The sequence below is a fragment of the Myotis brandtii genome, unplaced genomic scaffold (assembly GCF_000412655.1).
Source record: "Myotis brandtii unplaced genomic scaffold, ASM41265v1 scaffold38, whole genome shotgun sequence".
Lineage (NCBI taxonomy): Eukaryota > Metazoa > Chordata > Mammalia > Chiroptera > Vespertilionidae > Myotis > Myotis brandtii.
In genome coordinates, this window is record NW_005364596.1 from 3,165,716 (window position 1) to 3,187,263 (window position 21,548).

A 21,548-nucleotide genomic window follows, 5' to 3' on the forward strand; every position below is an offset into this window, starting at 1 on the left:
CACTGGGGATGTGCACACAACCAAGGTACATGCCCTTGACTGGAATCGAACCTGGGACCTTTGAGTCCGCAGGCCGACGCTCTATCCACTGAGCCAAACCGGCTAGGGCGGATTACAATATTATTGACCATATTCCCAATGCAGTGTTTTACATTCTCATGAATATTCTGTAACTACTAATTTATATTTCAAAATGCCTTCATCTTTTTCACCCAACCTCCCAATCCCTCTCCCATCTAGCAACTGTCAAAATGTTATCTGAGTCTGTTTCTGTTCTGCTTGTTTGTTTATTTTGTTTTTTAGATTCCACATATAAGTGAAATCATCATTGGCATTTGTCTTTCTCTAATTTATTTCACTTAGCATAATACCCTCTAGGTCCATCCATGTTATTGCAGATTTCATTCTTTTTTATGGTTGAGTGATATTCCATTGTATATATGCACAACTTCTTTATCCATTCATTTCTTTTTTTTTTAATATATTTTATTGATTTTTTACAGAGAGGAAGGGAGAGAGATAGAGAGTTAGAAACATCAATGAGAGAGAAACATCAATCAGCTGCCTCCCGCACACTCCCCACTGGGGATGTGCCCGCAACCCAGGTACATGCCCTTGACCAGAATCGAACCTGGGACCTTTCAGTCCGCAGGCCAACGCTCTATCCACTGAGCCAAACCGGTTTTGGCTCATTCATTTCTTGATGGACACTTAGGTTGCTTCCATATCTTAGCCATCCTATCTAATTATAGACAAACATGGTAATTAACCATAACTTCGCTACCCTTCCCATTGGCTAATCAGGGCGATATGCAAATTAACTGCCACCTAAGATGGCGGTTAATTTGCATATGTAGGCACAATGCTGGGAGGTGAAAGGGGAAGGACGGAAGAAGCCCCCTGCCACTGATGGTGATCGGAAACCCAGGGGGCAGCTAAGAGCCAGGTGGCAGGGCAAAGGCGGCCCTCCCAACAAAGATGGCTGTTAATTTGCATATGTAGGCACAATGCTGGGAGGTGAAAGGGGAAGGACGGAAGAAGCCCCCTGCCACTGATGGTGATCGGAAACCCAGGGGGCAGCTAAGAGCCGGGTGGCAGGGCAAAGGCGGCCCCCCGCCTTTGCCCTGCCCCCGGCCGTGATCGGAGAACTGGGCGCCTTTGCCCGCCCCCCCGGCCAGTGATCGCGGGAAGCAGGGGTGGAGCTGGCGATAGAAGCTGAGCAGGGGTGGAGCCAGCAGTCGCAGGGAGCTGGGGGTCCCCTGCACAGGCCTAATGCCTTGGCCACAGGCGTTAGGCCTGGGCAAGGGACCCCCAACTCCCACCATTGCCAACTCGGCCCCTGCTCCCTGCGATTGCCGGCTCCGCCCCTGCCCAGGCTTAATGCCTCTGGCCAAGGCGTTAGGCCTGGGCAAGGGACCCCCAACTCCCACCATTGCCAACTCGGCCCCTGCTCCCTGCGATTGCCGGCTCCGCCCCTGCCCAGGCCTAACGCCTTGGCCAGAGGCGTTAGGCCTGGGGATGGGCGGAGCCAGCGATCGTGAGCAGGGGCGGGAGTCAGCGATCATAGGGAGCTGGGGTCCCCTGCCCAGGCCTAACGCCTTGGCCAGAGGCATTAGGCCTGGGCAGGGGCGGAGCCTGCAATTGCGGGGAGCTGGGAGTCCCCTGCCCAGCCTAACGCCTCGGTCAGAGGCATTAGGTCTAGGCAGGGGCAGAGCAGGAGATCTTGGGGAACTGGGGGTCCCCTGCCCAGGCTTAATGCCTCCACCAGAGGCCTTAGGTCTGGGCAGGGGCGGTGCCAGAGATCGTGGGTAGCAGGGGCGGAGCCGGGGATGGTGGGAGCTGGGGGGGTGGTGCCAGCGATCACGGGTAGCAGGGGCACAGTCGGTGATGGTGGGAGCTTGGGGTCCCCTGCCCAGGCCTAATGCCTTTGCCAGAGGCGTTAGGTTGGGCAGGGGCAGAGCCAGCGATCATGGGCAGCAGGGGCTGAGCTGACGATTGAGGGAGCTGGAGGTCCCCTGCCCAGGGCTAATGACTCAGCCAGAGGCTTTAGGCCTGGGCAGGGGCCAAGCCGGCAATTGGTGAGGACTACAGAGGAAACACCTTTTCTGACGGCTCATTGGCTTAGCTCCCTGTATGCCACTGGTAATATTCTTAGTAACTTGGGTAATAAGAATCCAAATAGGTGATCTAGGGTTTTTTACCACACTCCTGGAGAAAAAAAAGGAAGGTCCACTGCTGTAGGGCTAAGAAATGTCATATCCTGCCCTAGCTGGTTTTGCTCAGTAGATAATGCCTCGGCCTGCCCACCTCTGGGTCTGGGTTCAATTCTGACCAAGGGCATGTACCTAGGTTGCAGGCTCCTCCCTGGCCTGGGCCCAGGTCAGGGCTCATGCAGGAGGCAACCAATCAAAGTGTTCCTCTCTCTTTGATTTTTCTCTCTGTCTTTCCCTTTCTCTTCCACATTCTCTAAAAATCAATGGAAACATATCCTCAGGTGAGGATAAAGAAAGAAAGAAATGTCATATCCTATGAAAGACACATCTTGAAAATGCCTAAAGAAAGTTGTCATTTTTTTCACGGTAAAGGGACTGGAGTCCGTGTTGATGAAAATACCTTGGTGGCTGCGGTGACTGGCAGTGGCTGCAGCAGCGGGGTGATGGGGCTGGTGCCTTCCCTGACCAGCCCAGTCGCCTCCCACAAAGGGAGGCCAGACTGTGGCTTAGGCCCGCTCCCCAAGGGGAGCAGGGAGCAGGGAGTAGGACATCCCCTGAGAGCTCCCAGTATGTGATAGGGGGCAAGCTGGGCTGAGGGACACCCCCCTCCAGTGCACAAATTTTTGTGCACCGGGCCTCTAGTCCTATATAATAAAAGGCTAATATGCAAATTGTCCCCACCGGCAGGTTCCACCGACCAGGAGTTAGATGTGTGCTTACCACCAGGAGGTGGTGCGGAACATGGTGGGTGTCGGCGATGCAGCCCTGGCAGCGGGCGGCAGTGGAGGTGCTGCTGGCCCCCAATGGGCCCCTATGAGAGCGGGTGGAGCAGGTGAGCAAGCGGTGCCAGGCCAAGGCGGATGCAAGCAGGGGCCCCGATTGGCCCACCGGTCACCCCACAGATCGGCCCTGATTGCTGACCAGGCCTAGGGACCCTACCTGTGCACGAATTACGTGCACTGGGCCTCTAGTTGTAAATAATGCTGCAATAAACATGTGGGTGTATATGTCTTTTCAATTTAATGTTCTGGGTTTCTTCAGATAAATACCCAAAAGTGGAGTTACTGGGTTCTTCTTTGTCTCTTACTATAACCTTTGTTTTAAAGTCTATTTTATCTGTTATAGGTATTGCTACCCTAGCTTTTTCACTTGTTTTAACCCATTTGCATTTAAAGTAATTGTTGATAGATGTGAATTTATTGCCAGTCTATTTATTCATATTTTTTTTCTTTTTTAAAAAAATATATTTTACTGATTTCCGAAAGGAAGGGAGAAGGAGAAAGAGACTGAAACATCAATGATGAGAGAGAATCATTGATTGGCTGCTGCCTGCACACCCTTACTGAGGCTCAAGCCCACAACCCAGGCATGTGCCCTGACCTGAATTGAACCAAGACCTCCTGGTTCATAGGTTGACGCTCAACCACTGAGCAACACCATCCAGGCTCTTCTTCTTAAAGAAGACCCTTTAACACTTCTTGTAATATGGTTTGGTGGTAATGAACTCCTTTAGCTTTTTCTTGTCTGGGAAGCTCTTTGTAAGTCTTTCAGTTCTAAATGAGGGCTTTGTTGGGTAGAGTAATCATGGTTGTATGTCCTTGCATTTCATCACTTTGAATATTTCTTGCCAATCCCTTCTGACCTGCAAAGTTTCTGTTGAGAAATCAACTAACAGTCTTATGGGAGCTCCCTTGTAGATGACTATCTGCTTTTCTTTTGCTGTTTTTAAGATTCTTTGTCTTTAACCTTTGGCATTTTAATTATAATGTGTCTTGAGGTGTGCCTTTTTGGGCTCATCTTGTTTGGGACTCTGCTTCCTGGACTTGTATGTCTATTTCCTTTACCAGGTTAGAATACTTTTCCATTGTTGTTTTTTCAAATAGGTTTTCAATTTCTTGCTCTCTCACTTCTCCTTCTGACACCCCCATGATGGAAATGTTAGTATGCATGAAGTTGTCCCAGAGGCTCCTTACAACTATCCTCATTGTTTTGGATGCTTTTTTTTTTTTTTTTTTTTTTTTTTTTTTTAATATTTTCTGCTTCCTTATATTTCGAATTGCTGATTTGATTCTCACCTTCATCTACTCCACTGTTGATTCCTATAATTTATTCTTCATTTCAGTTAGTGGATCCCTCATTTCTGTCTGGTTCTTTTTTATGGTTTGTGTCTTTTTTTTTTTTTTTAATGCTGTTGAAGTTCTAAGTTTCTTGAGCATGTTAATAACCATTGTTTTCAACTCTGTATCTGGTAATTTGATTGCTCCATTTCATGTAGTTCTTTTTCTGGAGATTCATCTGGCTCTTTTATTTGAGACCTATTTCTTTGTCTCCTCAGTTTGACTTCTTCCCTGTGCTTGTCTCTATGTATTAGGTAGAGCTGCCACATCTCCCAGACTTGATAGAGTGCCCTTGTATAGTAAGTGTCCTGTAGGGCCCAATGGCACAGCCTCCCCAATCACCTGAGCTGGGCACTCCAGGTGTGCCTCTATGTGGGCTGTGTGCACTGTCCTGTTGTATTTGAGCCTTGATTGCTATTGGTATCACCAGGAAGGATTGATTCCTACCTAGGCTGATCCGTTCCAAAGACTAGCTGCAAGTAAAGTGGAGGAGCTGCTAGGGGCCAACCTGATGGAGTAGGACTTGTGTCAGCAGGGCATTGGCGTCCACCAAATCTTCCCCTGAAGTTGTTCATTGGGTGCACTGGCTTTGGGGCCTCCCAGAAGGTGCAAAATCAGCCACCACCTGTGCCTTGCCTAGGACCATCCAGCATGAGGTACAGAGCAGTCTGTAGATGGCTGCTTCTGTGCTGGGCTTGGAGGTGCCTGGGAGAGGCCAAGCTGTGAACCAAGGCTGGCTGCCTCTACTGTCAGTTCTATGGCCACTTAGCAAGAGGTATGGGGTACATAGAGACCAGATGGTGCTTGTTTGAGAGATTTTAGTAAAAGTCTGAAGCATGTGCCAAGACAGGCTATTCTTATGGAAAAGCCTCTAGAAACTCCATGTTTATCTATGCCCTCAAATTTGGTGGGGTGGGGATCTCAGGGAATCACCAGGGCAGAGTAAACAGTGATAGATAATGCACTCTCCTGCCAGCTCTGTTGTAGGAGGGTTCATCAAAAAAACAATGGCCTCTGCCAGCACTTTTGTTTGGGAGAAAGCTGCCCCCCCCCCCACTCTCTCCCTGACTCCAGACAATTCAGTTCCTCTGCAAATGTCCCTGGTGCCTTTTCAGCTGCTACCCCAGTGCTAGAGCTCAGAGGGAGTGAATCAAAGTAAGTCTGTGTGCGGGCCCTTTAAGAAGAATAGCCTGGTACTCCAGCAAACTCCATCTTTCTCAGCCTCAACCCCCACTGGTTTTTACAGCCAGAAATTATGAGAACTTCTCTTCCCAGTACTGGAACCCTAGGACTGGGGGCTGGTGTTGGGCTGATACCCCTCACTCCTCTAAAGCTAAGTTATCCCTCCTAATTTTTATCTGTCACACGTGGGTGTTCTGCATCTCTGCCCCTCCTACCAGTCTCGTCGTGGCTTCTTTAAATCCCTAGTTTTAGGACTTCCATTCAGCTAAATTTTAGGCATATCTGAATGATGTTTGTTCTGTAGTTTAGTTGTAATTTTGATATGGTTGTGGGAGGATGTGAGTACCATGTTTATCTATGCCACCATCTTGACTGGAAGTCTCAGCATTTCCTATAAGGCAGGTCTTGTGGTGGTAAATTCTCTCAGCTTCTCTATATCTGGAAAGTCTTTATTTCTCCCTCATATCTAAAGCATTACTTTACTGGATATATTATTACTGGATGGTGATTTCTCTATTTTAATAATTTGAATATTTGATTCCATGGTCTCCTAGTTTGTAGGGTTTCTGCTGGAAAATTTGATGATATCTAATGGGGTTTCCTTTATATGGTCTCATCATCTATTCCCTGGCCTTGAGAATTCTTTCTTTGTCATTAATTTTGACAATTTTAATATATTATGCCTTGGAGAAGGCCTTATGGATTTAAATAATTAGGTGTTCTATTAGCTTTTTGGATTTGAGGATCCAGTTCTTTCCATAGATTTGGGAAGTTTTTGTTGATTATTTATTTGAATAGGCTCTTTTATTCTTAGCATTTTGTTGAATTTATTTGGGCGTAAGATTGGTTGATAAAATTTAATAGGCTCTTAGTTCCCTTCTCCCACTCTTTTCCTTCTGGTATATCCATTATTCCTATATTGCTCTATCTAATGGAGTCAGATAGTTCTTGTAGAGTTCTTTCTTTTTATTTATTTATTTTTTTACTCTCGATTCTCTTGTATTCCACCTGGGTCATTTCTAAATTTCTGTCTTCTATATCATTAATTCTTTCCTCCATCTGGTCTGCTCAGTTTCATACGCTCACTAGTTCATTCTTGATCTCATTTATTGAGTTCTTTAGCTCCAGAATTTCTGTTTAGTTATTTTTTATAGTTTTAGTCTCTTTGGTAAATACTTTTTTTGGCCATTGATTTTATTTTAGAGCTTGTTGAATTATTTTTCTGAGTTTTCTTGTACCTCATTAAGGGTTTTTTTAAAACCTCAATCTTGAATTCTCTGTCACTTAAGTCATAGTATTCAATGCCTTTATTTTCTGGAGATTTTTTTTTAATTCCCTTGTTAACTTGGTTATTCATTGTTCTTTGTGGATTACTTCTCTGCCTGAGCATTTGTGGGAATGGAGACTTAAAAAAAAAAAAAAAATTACCACTTCAGTGTTTTGCAAGTTGATAAGTAGAGGTTTTTTTTTTTGTTTTCCAGTAGGTGGTGCTAAAGCACAAATTTTTATTCTGGAATCTCTGTGGAGCAGTGTTACCTCAGCCATGAGAAATGCCGCATATTTCTTAAGGAGGTGGGCATCCCCTTTACATTGGGTTGCCTCTGTCATTGTATCTGTCACTCCCATAGATTGGGAAATGGTGGGGTATGGGTCTTCTGTATGTTCCTGATGCTGCCTTCCTGTAGCCAGAAGCCACCAGCCAGAGCTGCTCAGTCTGAGTGGACCCAGCTGCCTCTACCAGGCTATGCTGATGTGGGTGGGGAAAGGCAGGGGCATACTGGTTCACATATCTGGGACTCTGTTTCTCTTCAGTGGATTTAGTCACAAAGGGTACAGACCATCACATCACCATGCTGTTCACAGACCACATAAGCTGAAAAGTTTTTTTCAGCTCCTTTGTGATCTGACAAGTAAGGGTTTTACGGTCAGATTAGGCCGCAAGTGGGTGGGGTGGGCTGGTTCCCACTCGGCTAAATTCACTGTCTGGTGCTGGTGGGATAAGGAATGCTGCAACCCGTTACTGCTACTCTGCTCCTTGGCCCAGCCTCAATGTGTGCCAGCCACCTAGGTCCAATTACTGCCTCGGCTGTCTGCTGGGGCCAGAGTAGGCACCAGACTGCACACGGCTTCTGACTCTATCTTCCCCTCACCCCCTGTCCTATTTCTGCCATTTGCTCAGATATGCCCACATTCAGGTGTCTCAATGCCTGTTAGCAGGGAATCCTTTGTAGAATTAGAGTTGTCCAACTTGTAACTTCAAGAGGAGAGACTTAGAGGTCCTCTCACATCACCATGCTGTTCACTGTCCTACAATGATTTTTGATTTACGAAAATATGCAGAGATGGTGTAGAGAGTTCACATATTCCCCTCACCCAGCTTCCCTTGATTGTGATATCTTACATAACCATGATACCTTTGCCAAAAAATAATAAGAAAATAACATTGGTACAATACTATTCACTAAATCCAGACTTTATTGAGATTCACTATTGTTGTTTTTCCCTTAATATAGCATTTTGTTCCAGAATCAAGTCTGGTATACCACTCATTTAGAAATAGATACTTTAAGAACCTTTGTGCTTATACTTAAGTGTTATCCAGAAATGTAGTTCCAGTCTATATTGCCACCAATAGTATATCAATTATTTTCCTCTGTAAAATTATCTTTAAATTTCAATGGGTAAAAAATAGTATCTTACTGTTTAGTTGCATTTTTTAAGAATTTAAATATTATTTCATACATTGATCATTTGTATTTTCAATTTTTTTGTATCTTGTGCCTATTTTTAAAAGTAGGATATTCTACTAATCAAATTATTAACACTTTGTACATTAAGGATATTAAAATTTTGCCAAAGATGATACAATAATTTTTTATGGTTTGCCGATTATTTTTTGGCAATGGTTTTTTTTTGTGTTTTTTTTAAAATATATTTTATTGATTTTTTACAGAGAGGAAGGGAGAGAGATAGAGAGTTAGAAACATCGATGAGAGAGAAACATCGATCAGCTCCCTCCTGCACATCTCCCACTGGGAATGTGCCCGCAACCCAGGTACATGCCCTTGACCGGAATCGAACCTGGGACCTTTCAGTCCGCAGGCCGACGCTCTATCCACTGAGCCAAACCGGTTTCGGCGGCAATGGTTTTTTAATTTTATATCATTAAATCTGTTCTGCGTTATTTTTATGATTGAGTCCACTACTTTTTTATGCTTAGAAAATTAGTTCCCCATTCTTATATCGAAAGTCTCATACATAGATATGTACAGATACATTATTATTACTTTCTAGACCTTTGGGGGTTAGTTTTGATGTGTGAAAAGTGGGGAAAATGTTACTTTAATTTATAAATAATTAACCAGTTACTATAGCTCTGTTTTTTAAATATTGTTTTCTGCTCCTTCATAGTGTAATGCCACTTTTATACACTAGAATACATAGGTCTGTGCTTTATATTTTATTTCATTTGTTCATTCTGCTGTTAGTACAAAACAGTTTTATGATTCATTATTCTAAGAAATAGTATTTATCAAGTTGCATATATGGCAGATCATTTTCAACAAGGGTACTAAGACTATTCAATGGGGGAAAGACGATCTTTTCAACAAATGGTGCTGGGAAAACTGTGTATCCACATGTAAAGGAATGAAGTTAGATCCTTACCTCATGCCATGTGCAAAAAACGAACTCAAAATGGATCAAAACCTTTACATAAAAGCTAAAACTATAAATCTCTTAGAAGAAAACAAATGGAAAGCTTCATGACATCACTAATCATCAAAGAAATGCAAATTAAAACTACAATGAAGTATCACCTTACACCTGTCAGAATGGCTATCATCAATAAATCAACAAACAGTGTTGGTGAGGATGTGGAGGAAAGGGAACTTTCATGCATTGTTGGCATTGTACATTGGTGCAGTCACTATGAAAAACAGTATTGAGGTTCCTCAAAAAATTAAAAATATAACCACCATGTGACCCAGCAATTCCACTTCCGGATATTTATCTGAAGAAATCCAAAACACAAATTCAAAAAGATACATACACTCCTATGTTTATTGCAGCGTTATTTACAGTGGCCAAGATCTGGAGGCAACTTAAGTGTCCATCAATAGATGAGTAGATAAAGAAAATGTAGAACATAAATAGAATGGAGTATCACTCAACTATAAAAAAGAATGAAATCTTGCCATTTGCAACTACATGGATGGACCTAAAGTATATTATGCTGACTGAAATAGGTCAGACAAAGAAAAACTAATACCATACGATTTTACATATGAAATCTAAAAAGCAAAATAAACAAAACAGAAACTAACTCATGGATAAAGATAAATTGATAGCCACCAGATGGGAGAGGGGTTGGGGCGATGAGTGAAAAAGGTAAAAGGGTTTAAGAAGTACAAATTGTCACTTATAAAAATAGTCACAGGGATGTAAAGTACAGCTTAGGGAATATAGTCAATACTGTAACTATATATAGTGTCAGACGGGTACTCGATTTATTGGAGTGATCACATCATAAGGTATATAAATGACTAGGCACTATGTTGTATATCTGAAACTAGTATAATATTGTATATCAACTGTAATTGAAAAATTAATTTTAAAAAATAAATTTAAAAAATACTTTGCCACAAGAGCTTGTTTAGGTTCATCCTTTCCTTAAATAATGCTGGACTTCAACTTGGCAAATAAGAAACTTGGGCTGTGATACAGTTGTGAGAGTAAATGTATTACCCAACTGTCTAAATGCTTATATAATACTGTGTCTATCGCTTTCTTTTTAGAGGTTTACTCCCTCTTCCATTTCCTAACTTGACATCTGGTAAAACAGAATTTGGTTTAGCAGTTAAAATAAAACAAGAAACAAACAAACAAACAAAAACACATGAGTCTATCAAAGCGAAACTAAAATGTTTAATAAAAGCATAAAAATTATGCTAAAGATGAAGACTAAAAATTAGATATTAGGCAAATTTATAAAACAAAGTACTACAGTTTTTACATTTCAACAAATCATAAAGTATAAAATCGTAAAATGTCAACATGTGCAAGGAAAGCATTAATAGCCTTTTTGGTGACTAGCCATATAAAGCTGTTTTTAAAGTGCTACACTGTGAGATATTATATTTAAGAGTTTAATAAACATCTGATTTCAACATAGTCACACATAAAACACTTTTTCCCCTCAAGTAAGCTATGAACTGTTTTGTTAGGAAAGTTGAAATTAAGCATGTATAAAATTAAGGAGTAATAAACTTGTTAATCCCAAATTACTAGTGCAATTCAAAAGCCTAAAAAATTCCAGATTAGGAACAAACTGTCCTGCTCAAGGTGCACTTTAATCCACACATGTATCTTATCTAAAATCCATACCACAGCCTCTCCATCTACTTACAGTTTGTTCCTGGGCACTTCATTTATTAGTTGTGTTTTCTTTTTTAATTAACAAAAAATCCTCAAGGCACCTAAAGATTAGCCTATGTTTCATTTGTCCATATTGAAAATGCAGAGGGGTAAACTGCTAGGGATCAAGTGGTGGCAGTACAGAGAAGTGGTTTAGAGAGACTGGCACAAAGACTGGTAAATTTGAAATGAACCTTTTCACTAGGTACCTAAACATCTAAGCTTTGGCTTTATCAGCTACAAAATGGCATCCTTTTAATAATCTGTAAGGATTATGTATGCCTACAAGTAAAGCATTGACTGGTACCAGCAGGAGGAAAATCTAAAAAATAGAGTTGTTTGTATTATTATCATGATTACTTCTATATAAGGAAGGAGTACTATGGATGAATAAAGGAAAAGGCTCACCATTCTTTGGACTGTGTTCTCACTGGGAGCAATACTGGCATACTGGGCAGGACAGTTCTTTTACAGAATTGCTCAGACCTTTGGCATCTGGGCCTTAAGGCAGCAAAAGGCCAGTAGCACCCCCATCGTTGTGATAACCAAAAATACACCCATACATTTCCAAACACCCCCTGAAAGAGGCCGTTACCTTTCTTGAGAACTGCTCTTCTTGAGGGGCCTTCTTTATTAAGAAACAATTTAGTTATTTTAATACGAATAAGAATTTCTTACTGTCTTAGACGGTATTTAAGGATGAGATACATTAGGCCTGGTGGCAGGGAGAATAGGAAAGAATTCACTACAACCTGAATCCTAGTATCAGAATTCCCAAGCTCACTATTTAGGACTCAAGTCAAAAGGTAGAGCTATATCTTTGCAAGTAAACTCAGCAGGAAGGAATTCTGCCATGAAGCCACGTCTTCAGCTAGTCTGACTGTTATGTAGTTGAAATGGAAGGTAGGCATATAAATTCAGACTATGACCTTTCCTCAACATTACTGGACCAGGGTCCACTTCCTCCCATGTCTACAAAAAGTAAAAACTAAAATCATAAAAAGATTAACAAGAACAACCCCCACCCCACCCCACCCCTCAACTGGCATAAGATCTGTGGCAAGAAAAGCTCTAACTCAGCCTGAACTCACATCCTTTTCTGACAAAGTATTCAAGTCTGAGCTCCACTTTCATGTTGTCACAAGTCTGAAACAGACCTGTTTCAGACCTTCTATTCCTAAATTTGTTCTTCAGAACTTAACAGTGTTTTGATGATGCTAGGAAAGATATAGGGCATTTGACCTTCGTTAGTGCTGAGAGAGAGAAGGCAAGTTTTGTTACCACATGAAATGACTAAGGCACTGAGATGAGAAGAAATGCTCACTGTTAGAAGCCACTGGGAATAAAATCCAAATCTCCTGCTTCCCAATCCAGTCCTCTAGTCCCATTCCCTAAATCACAGACAAGCGTTACTAAAAAGGCTGAAGTATCCTGCTGAGGAGCCCCGAGATGAAAGCTCCCATATGTTCTACCCTCTTTTTAGTCTCCAACCTGAGCCTACCCTGGATCCACTAAGTTGCTGGATCCGCTGTCAAGTGTAGAAAGAAGAATGTGTTTAGAAAGACATGTATTTACATCCTGTTCACCATCTCCTTTCAGAGATGTTCTTTATCTCTTTGAAATGATTATATTAAATGGATGTGGGGCTAAAGTTAGACCGTATTTTCCCGTCAGAAGGGGCTTCTGAGAATCCTTAGGTAAAGCAAATGTGAAACTCTGCATCAGGCTCACAAACGTCAGGAATAGTTCCATCTTTGCCAGCTGCTCTCCCATACACACCCGCTTCCCTAAAATAAGAGCAGAAAAAAATTAAGCATTATAATACCACCCCTTTTTCTGTCTCTAAAAGGACACATTTATATGCAATATCTAAATTGTCTTAAATACAGATATAGAGTTTTAAAATAAAACTGCCACATATACCACATGACCTCCCACAGTAATGCTGATTAAAATTTTTATATATGAAGTTCACATTTTAACCCCTACTCATAAAAATCTATCTTCATCCTAGACAGGAACTAGAGACAGATCTGATTCTTGTCTCCTCCTGCTTCTGTACCTACTTGTTTCTTTCCTGTGCTCTTACCTGGATGATTAGGGAGAAAATAAATCAGATTACGATTCTCCGGAGTATTCCTTCTCTAGGAACCTAAAGGAGCTGCTGCTGAGAATAGAGAACCCCTCTCACCCACCAGCCATCAGTCAAAAGCTGCTCTGAACTCCAGCAGTTCCCTGGCACTCAAACCATCACCAGAGCAGTTCAGAGATGAAGATTCCTAGGCGTATTTAAAGACTTAAAACCAAATTGCTTTCCTTTCATTTTTAAAATCTGAAATGAACATAGCGGAGATGTATTATCTACATGATTTATCTCTTATATTAGCTTGCCCGGAAAGAAACATTTTTAAAACAGTACTATGAAATAATAAAATATTCTTTTGGTTCTACTTCATTTTTAGTTATGCCATTAAGAAAATAAAGTTTAACTGACCTATCCCAAAAGGAATAAATGTTTCTCTTTTAATAAGTTGTCCTTGATCATCCAGAAATCGATTAGGGTTGAAATCATCAGGTTTCTCCCAAATGGCTGGATCTCTGTGCACTGCCCACAAGTTGGGTACTATCACTGTGCCTTTAGGAATAGTATACCCTTGGAGCACTAAAACAAACAAACAAAAAACAGTGTCATTCAGCATGCTTTTTTACTAATCTGTAAACATCGCTATCTAAAAAATACCTAGTGACATATCGAGCTCTTAATTTGCTGAGACTAAACCTTGAGGTACTTGCAGGCAGGGGCAAGACCTTATCAATTGGCATCCCTTTCTCCATACCACCCCAGGATCCAGCTAAAGAGTTGTTGAATTAATACATTAGATCAAACCATAACAACATTATAATGAAAAGAAAACACATAGAAATCACAGGGCATACCAGGTAAACTTTCCCAAAGAATAGAAATTCCTAATACTTGTATAAAACTTTATATTTTACAGTCTTTTATGTCCACACAATAATATGATGAGAAAGGTAACTAAGGTAAAGGGATGTACAGGGAAGTCAGCATTGTCTCTTAATCGGCTAAAAAATCCATGTGCACTTTAAGTGATGCCCAAAAGATACTGCACACGCAGTGAATTTAATTTGTACCAAAGAAATTGTTAAATGATCTAATGCCGTTTATAAGTGATTGCCTCCTACAACAGTCTCATAACTAATTTAAGCCCGCTACATCATCAGCTGTCTCCCAGGAGGTGACTTCCTTGTTACGAGGGAATCTGAGTGCCTATACAGGGTGGGCAAAAGCCAGGTTTACAGTTGGAGTTCGTGAAACACAGTTTATTCTTGTATTATTGTTTATTAATTGTTGTATTATTTTTCATATGAACAACTGTAAACCTACTTTTTCCCCACCCTGTATGTCAAGGGCATAATCAAAAGGACACATTTCACTGTGAGAGGTTGAAACAGGTATCCTTAGAATCAAAAGGGCTCTTCTAACTCTTTAATATTTATGCTTCACTTGCAGAATTGTAACAACTGAAGTAGGATAATTCCAAGTTAACACCTTGCTGGCCAGCTATTTGGAGCCAGAACTTGCTCGTGTGGCCAGCTACTTTTAGTAGTTTTGGCAACCCATGGCTCTCCCTCATTGTTCCACAAACCAGTGTTTTGTTCTTCAATAATAGTTCAGCTGTAGACATGCTATTTTAGTAATTATCTTGGTAAATTTGATGCCAAGAACAAAGAAAAGGCCATAAGACAGATAATATAATCTGTTGTATTTTTTGCCTTCACCCATATATATCTTGAAGTTGCAAATATAGCCACTCTCACTTTCACAAAGCATCCTTACTAAAATTCCACATTTTATTATTTTTGCCGGATAATACGTCTTGAATCTGATGCGTCCTCTCCATGGAATCGTTGCTTCATTGAGTGATAACTGCTGTTTGGGTACATATAAAGATTTACGTTTCGAGATAAAGTGATCCGTGAAGACGGTCTATGTTACATGTTGCTTGTGAATTATCATTCAGATGAAAGAATGTAAGTATTTACTCGAACCTCTTTCTATAAACATAGTTTTTGGAACTATGGGTGATTCAAGTAAAGGATCGGTTGAACAGTAATCTTTTCATTCTGGCTTCTTTGTTTGTCCCATCAATATAATTAAACCAAGAAACTAATTTATATTCATATAAGTAACGTCCATCTATGGTGAAGTTTTAGCAGATATTTTTGTGGTATTTTTCCATGTGCTAATGTATAAATTGGTTTGAGAAGTAATGAGATTGAAAAATTCTTATCAAAAAATAAATTGGTTACTTCAGTTATACTTTATGGGTCTTCAGATTGAACAGTTATGCCTGAAATATTTGTATAATCCTCCAGGTAAAATGTCTTTTTCTGCCCATTCTTCTTCAGAATCACTTTCACTGTTGGATACTATCACGTTTCTTTTGCCTTCATGATGGTCTAATGTTAAACTCATTACTATCTTCTGACAAGGTACTGTCTTCCAGCTGACTACCAAAGTCACTCGGCCAATCAGACGCGGTGTCCGCACATCATTCACTCTAACATTCTTCTCTGCCATGACAAGTCTTTTTTAAACCTTTTGCCATAATAAAAGATGGATGGGAAGAATTTGATGTAGTTCTCATCATAACTGATGAGTTGAGGAAAAGACACGCATAGCAAGGAGGAAAATTAGGGACGGCTGAAATAAGTGCCGAGCAGTGAATTGGCTTGTATCTCGCACCTCTTATAATCTGAGCCTACACAAACATAACTAAGAAAATAGTCCAGAGTGCTCTTTTAAAATTCTACATTGCTTTCAGACCTTAAAATTACTTAATGTGAGTGGAAACACAAGTATACTCGTAACCGGTAAAAAAGGTGGTGTTAAAACCCTTAATTCCATATTTAGACTAGCTCTTCTGACCCCTAAGAAGAGGACGGAGAGGTGGGTGCCTTTGTCAATGCTAGCGTTTCTTCTGTCCAGGCAGCCACTGCATATGGCAGCTTAATTTGTTTGTGACCATTGTGGGCATCTGTGCTCTGAAGAGCAAGCCATTTACAAAACAAGCTGTGTAGAATGCCAGTACAGCAAATACTGGACAACTGTCTGCTGAAGCATCCCCTGGACATTTGACTGTCCATGATACAGTGCTAAACCATTGGGAGGATCAAGGTAGGTGACAGTCACCATACCCTCACCTCAACTTCCCTGGGCTGGGCTTCCCATTCAAAGGTGGAAGTTCTAGACTTGCCTGTTTTCTCCGAGGTCATATGTGGAATGGAAAGCGGCACTACCATAGTCAGCCTCTGCACCTCCATGATGGTGGCTTCTGTGTAGGGCATCTGGGCCTTGTCAGTGAAGGAAGGGACTCGGTCAGCACCAATGACCCTTTCAATTTCCTCGTGGACCTTTTCTATACAAAAAGAGAATAAACCAGAAGACCAGTCACTAGTAAGTTGAGACTTCCCTCCTACGCCACTTACCATCACCTTGTACACACAACCGGCAATGTGGCAGTACAGGCCTGACTCCGCCTGAGTGAAGTGAAGCACTGATCAGATATTCCAAGTGGAGCCAGCTAGCCCCTGTACACTCTGGGACTCTGAAGGATATCAGAACAGATAGAGGGGCGAAGGAGCAAGCACTCTGTATTCAGGAGTACTCTGAATCATTTTCTCATGTGAACACTGGACTATCTAAGCGTTTACTGGTATATGTGACAATATATGGTAGCCCATCAAGGCTCCTAGTGATCTCCATGCCTCTTGGTTTACACATTCACTTTTTTAAAATTGATTTTTAGAGAGAGAAACATAGATGTGAGAGCAAAACATCTATTGGCTGCCTCTGGCACATCCCCTACTGAGGATGGAGCCCGCAACCTGGGCTTGTACCCTGACCTGGAATCAAACCAGCAGCCTTTTGGTGCATGGGACAATGCCCAACTAACTGAGCCACACCGGCCAAAGCTTGGTTTACACATTCTTACGCAGTCCCCTCCCACTTTGTACTAAGTTGGTCTAAGTGACCAACAAGTAAAGGAGGAGTTGACATGTCAGTTCTGAACTTAGGTTATAAAAGACACTGTGGCTCCTGTCTTGGCCATTCACTCTCTCTAGGGTCAAGTCAAGCAGCCCTATGGGAAGGTCCAAGTGGTAAGACCTGCAACCAATAGTCAAGTGGATGAGCCATCTTGGAAGTGGGTCCTTCAGTCCCAGTCAAGTTTATAGATGACTGCAACCCCAGCCAGATTTGACTACTACATCATGAGAAATCTTAAGCCAGACCATCCAGGCTAAGCCACTCCTGGATTCCTGGTCCTCAGAAACTTTGTGAGATATTTTAAGATGCTAAATTTTGGGATAATGTATTACTCAGCAATAGATTAACTAATACAGGTAGGCACAATCCTGTCTGTAGTAGGCAGAAAAAAAACACACAAAAAACCCTCAAAGATGTCCATAAGCTAATCCCCTGAAACCTGTGAACATTCTGCCTCGCCTGGCAAAAGAGACTGCAGATGTGATTAAACTAAGGACCCTGCAGTGGGGAGATTATCCTGGATTTTCTGGGAATGCCCAATCTAATTACATGGGTTTTTTAATTGGAGAACTTTTCCCAGTTGAATTTGGAGTCAGAAGGAAATGGGACTACAGATGAGTGGTCAGAGAGATGCAATATTTCTGGCTTTGAAGATGGAGAAAGAGGGCCATGAGCCAAGGAACCTAGAAATGGATTCTCCACTAGAGCCTCCAAGAAGGAATGCAGCCCTGTCAATCTCTTGATTTTAGCCCAGTGAGACATGTGTCAGACTTCTAACGTGCAGAACTAGAAGATAACAAACCCATGTTGTTTTAAGTTGCTAAGTATATAGTTATTTGTTAAAGGAACAACAGAAAACTAATACACTCTCTTCCCCTGTGTTCTTCCACTATGAACTGCCACTGGCATTCACTGCCTGTTGCTATTGATATAGTGGAACTAGCTGTGTGAGCCTGTGAAAGTCACACAACTTCTCTGGGCCTCTGTTCTCCATTTTAAAAACAAGATGAATGGGTTTGGATGATCATTATGATTCCCATCAGCTCTAAATTGTTATTCCTCTCTAAAGTTCTATCTTCATCACAGTTTCCACACAGAATCAGACCTGTAGAGATTTAAAGCAGGGGCAAGCAAGTATGACACGGTCTAGAAACGTGGAATTTCACCTCTAATACCTCTTCATCGCTTAGTGCTAGGAGCCACAGGATCACCAAAGTTGCTGATCCGAATTTACATAACCTAATTTTGCCATGAATAAAGGAAACACCTATTAATTACCTTGTATGTCAGGGTTCAGTGACATATACAGAAGGCACCAAAGCAAAGAGTTACTCGTGGTATCAGTCCCAGCAACGAAGAGATCACTGATGATATAAAGTAAGTAATCTTCATTAAAACTACTATTGCTATTATTTTTCTTCTCTTCATCCACGTGGAGAAGGTACATGTCTATGAAGTCCCGAGGGTTCTCAACATCCAGAGACTCTCGATGTTCTTTGATGATTCTTTTAAGGAAATTGAGAACATCATTTTCAATGACTCGGAATTCCTTAAATGGTCCAAAGGGAAGGTAATAAAGCCAGGGACATATGTTGACCAGTTGGAGCTGGCTGTTCAGACAGACTTCTAACCCTCGTGATATAAAAGTAAGCATTTTCTTAAACTCACTGTTGGTGTAATCAAAGCGCCGGCCAAAGCACATGAGGCAAATGATATTGGAGATGGCATTGTGGACAATGGGGAAAGGATCAAAGGGGTCTCCTCCATGTTTTTGCATTTCCTCCTTCACATATTTGAACTCCTCAATAATCTTGGGCTCCAAGCTAAGCTTTCCTAAGCCAAAATGACGAAGAGTTGAATGAGAGAACTTCCTCTGTTGTCTCCAGACTGGACCATAACGTGCAAATACAACCCCTGCAAAAGGACACACGAGAAAAGACATTGAGAGATAGCAATACTTAATAATACTCACCAGGACATACCAGGAATGTATTCTGTATTTCTCAAGTCACTTGTGCAGAGTTCATATACATATAAAGATTACCAGCCAAGACAAAGGATTAGCAAAATGTAATTATCAAGATAGTATATGTTTCTAATAACAAAAACCATATGCAATTTGATTAGGAAAAAAATTGCTATACAGCTTATCATTATAGATTGTAACTCCAGGTAAAGTGAAAAGCAGTGAATTTCAATTTCTAGAGTTAGTGTAAATTTTAAAATCTTATTTTCATAAGAGTGAATCCAGGCTTTGAAAATATTTTACGCTGGATACACCCTTTTCTAAACATTCTGAACAGAAGGATTAGCATGGTAGTAGACTGCAGATGAGGGCAGGGATGATATCTGATTGTGCTCACCATTAAAATCCCAGCTTTGGGTATAGTGCTGGGTATAAAGGAGGAGCTCATTAAATATGAGCTGAATAAATCAATAGCACAACTGTATTAGACCACTGGCCATCATAGTTTGAAATCAAGTAACTGGCAGATAATCTAAAATATCTGTTGTTGGCAACTGCCCTAATTTAAAAACATCTGAATTCAAGGTCATCCACAACTATATTTTACTTGACTTCACTTATGTTACACATCTTCCACCACCAGAGCCAACAGAATTGCTCTCAGATATTCCTTGTTTCTTGTCATTTTTTTCATCCTCCTACCTTCCATGGTGTGTTTTGTTTCATCCAGTTCTCTTCCTTTCCCACTTTTAATCTACTTTATTTCTGCTACCTTCAAAGGCATGCTTCATTCACTTAACAGATATTTCTGAATGCCTACTATGTGCCAGGAACTGGGATGTAGAACAGTAAAAATAACGACTGTTATTTTATAATAAGGTATATAGAAATTTTATGATTAATCTAATATCTAATGGAGAGAAGTTCCCCTCTCTCCTGCCACCACCTTGTTCTTTTTGAAAATTGTTTTTCATTATCCTTGACTCTTTACTCTTTCAGAAAACTTTAATCCTCTGGTCAAGTTGTTTTTTTTTAAGTGCCTTTGGGACTTTGATTGGATTTAATTTATAGATTAATTTGAACATTGACTTTTTTTTCTTTCTTGATTAAGGTATTACATATGTGTCCTTATCCCCCTATTGTCCCCCCACACTCCCCCACTCATGCCCTCATCCCCCTGTTGTCTGTGTCCATTGGTTAGGCTTGTATGCATGCATACAAGTCCTTTGGTTGATCCCTCCCCCTTACCCCCACCCTCCCCTACCTTCCCTCTGAGGTTTGACGGTCTTTTTGATCATTGGACTTGCTTGCAGTCCAAGAATAAATCCAACTTCAGTTATGATGTTTTATGCTTTTTCAAAACATCGTTGGACTTGGTTTTCTTAATTTTTCTAAAAAATAATTCTTTATTGTTGAATTACATATGTCCCTTTTTTCCATTGACCCCCTCCAGCCTCCCCCGCCCCAACACACACACAGCCCAGCCTTCAGCACCCTATTGTCTGTGTCCATGGGTTATACATATATGTATACAAGTTGGACTTGGTTTTCTAATTTTTTTAATTCATCTTCATAAATGATTATACCTATAAATTTTATTTTTTATAATGTACTTGTATGGATATACTGGCCTCCTAAAATGAGCCAGGGTGTGTTCTCCCTCTTTGAAAGAATTTGTTTAAAATTTGACATGTTTCTCTTTTTTTCTTTGAGTTTATTCTTTTGTTCTTTTTTGGATGTAAAAAGTTAGTCTTCTAACTCATTACATTTCAGACCTTTATCCTAAAAAATGAGTTAAGGCTCTGTAATTGGCCTCTGGGTACCACGTTAGCTGTAGTTCGTAAGAACTGTATGCATGGCATAAATTTTCATTACAGTTTAAGTTTAAATTTTTTTTCTAGTATTATTCTCTTTTACCACCTAGCTCAGTTTGTCTCATACTGATTTTTGACAATGATGAGCTTGCTTTTTAGCCTGGTATGTGATCAATTTTAATAAAACTTCCAAATAGTTAAGAGGAATTTGTATTCAAGTTATTGTTGGGGATAGGGTTCTCTGTATGTCCAAAAGAGAAGGCTTGATAACTGCTGAAATCAAATCTTCTGTATACTTACCAAATTTTTATCTACCTGATTTCTCAACTATTCAAATATGTATGTTAAGATATCCTGCTATAATGGTGTGTTTGTCAATTTCTTTTTGCTGTTCTATAATTTTTATTACATATATCATAGCTAGTAAATATTTATTTATATCTATAGCTCTGTGTATAAGTTATTAGGTATATATATACCTAATATATAAATAAACTATATATTTAGACAATATTTCTAGGAACATTCAAATTTAGAATTATTATATCTTGTTAAACACAGCCAGCATGGCTCAGTGGCTGTGCATCAACCTATGAACCAGGAGGTCAAGGTTCAATTCCCGGTCAGGGCACATGCCCAGGTTGCAGGCTCCATCCCACAGTGTGGGTTGTGCAGGAGGCAGCAGATAAATGATTCTCCCCCATCATTGATGTTTCTCTCTCTCTCTCTCCCCCTCTTCCTTCCTGTCTGAAATCAATACAAATATATATA

At 40.7% G+C, this 21,548-nt stretch overlaps 1 protein-coding gene across 1 annotated transcript in view; it reads right to left on the minus strand.

Annotated features, from left to right (window-relative positions):
- Positions 1-10,418: 10,418 nt before the first annotated feature.
- LOC102241360 (cytochrome P450 2U1) overlaps positions 10,419-21,548 on the minus strand; it is a 36,780-nt gene continuing 25,650 nt past the window's right edge. Inside the window, exons 3-6 of the mRNA XM_005872442.2 lie at positions 18,276-18,911; positions 16,207-16,368; positions 13,422-13,589; positions 10,419-12,714 (exon numbers count right to left, since the gene is read on the minus strand). Coding sequence (XP_005872504.1) covers positions 12,536-12,714; positions 13,422-13,589; positions 16,207-16,368; positions 18,276-18,911 — 1,145 coding nt within the window. The 3' untranslated portion in view covers positions 10,419-12,535. The remainder of the gene's footprint in view (positions 12,715-13,421; positions 13,590-16,206; positions 16,369-18,275; positions 18,912-21,548) is intronic.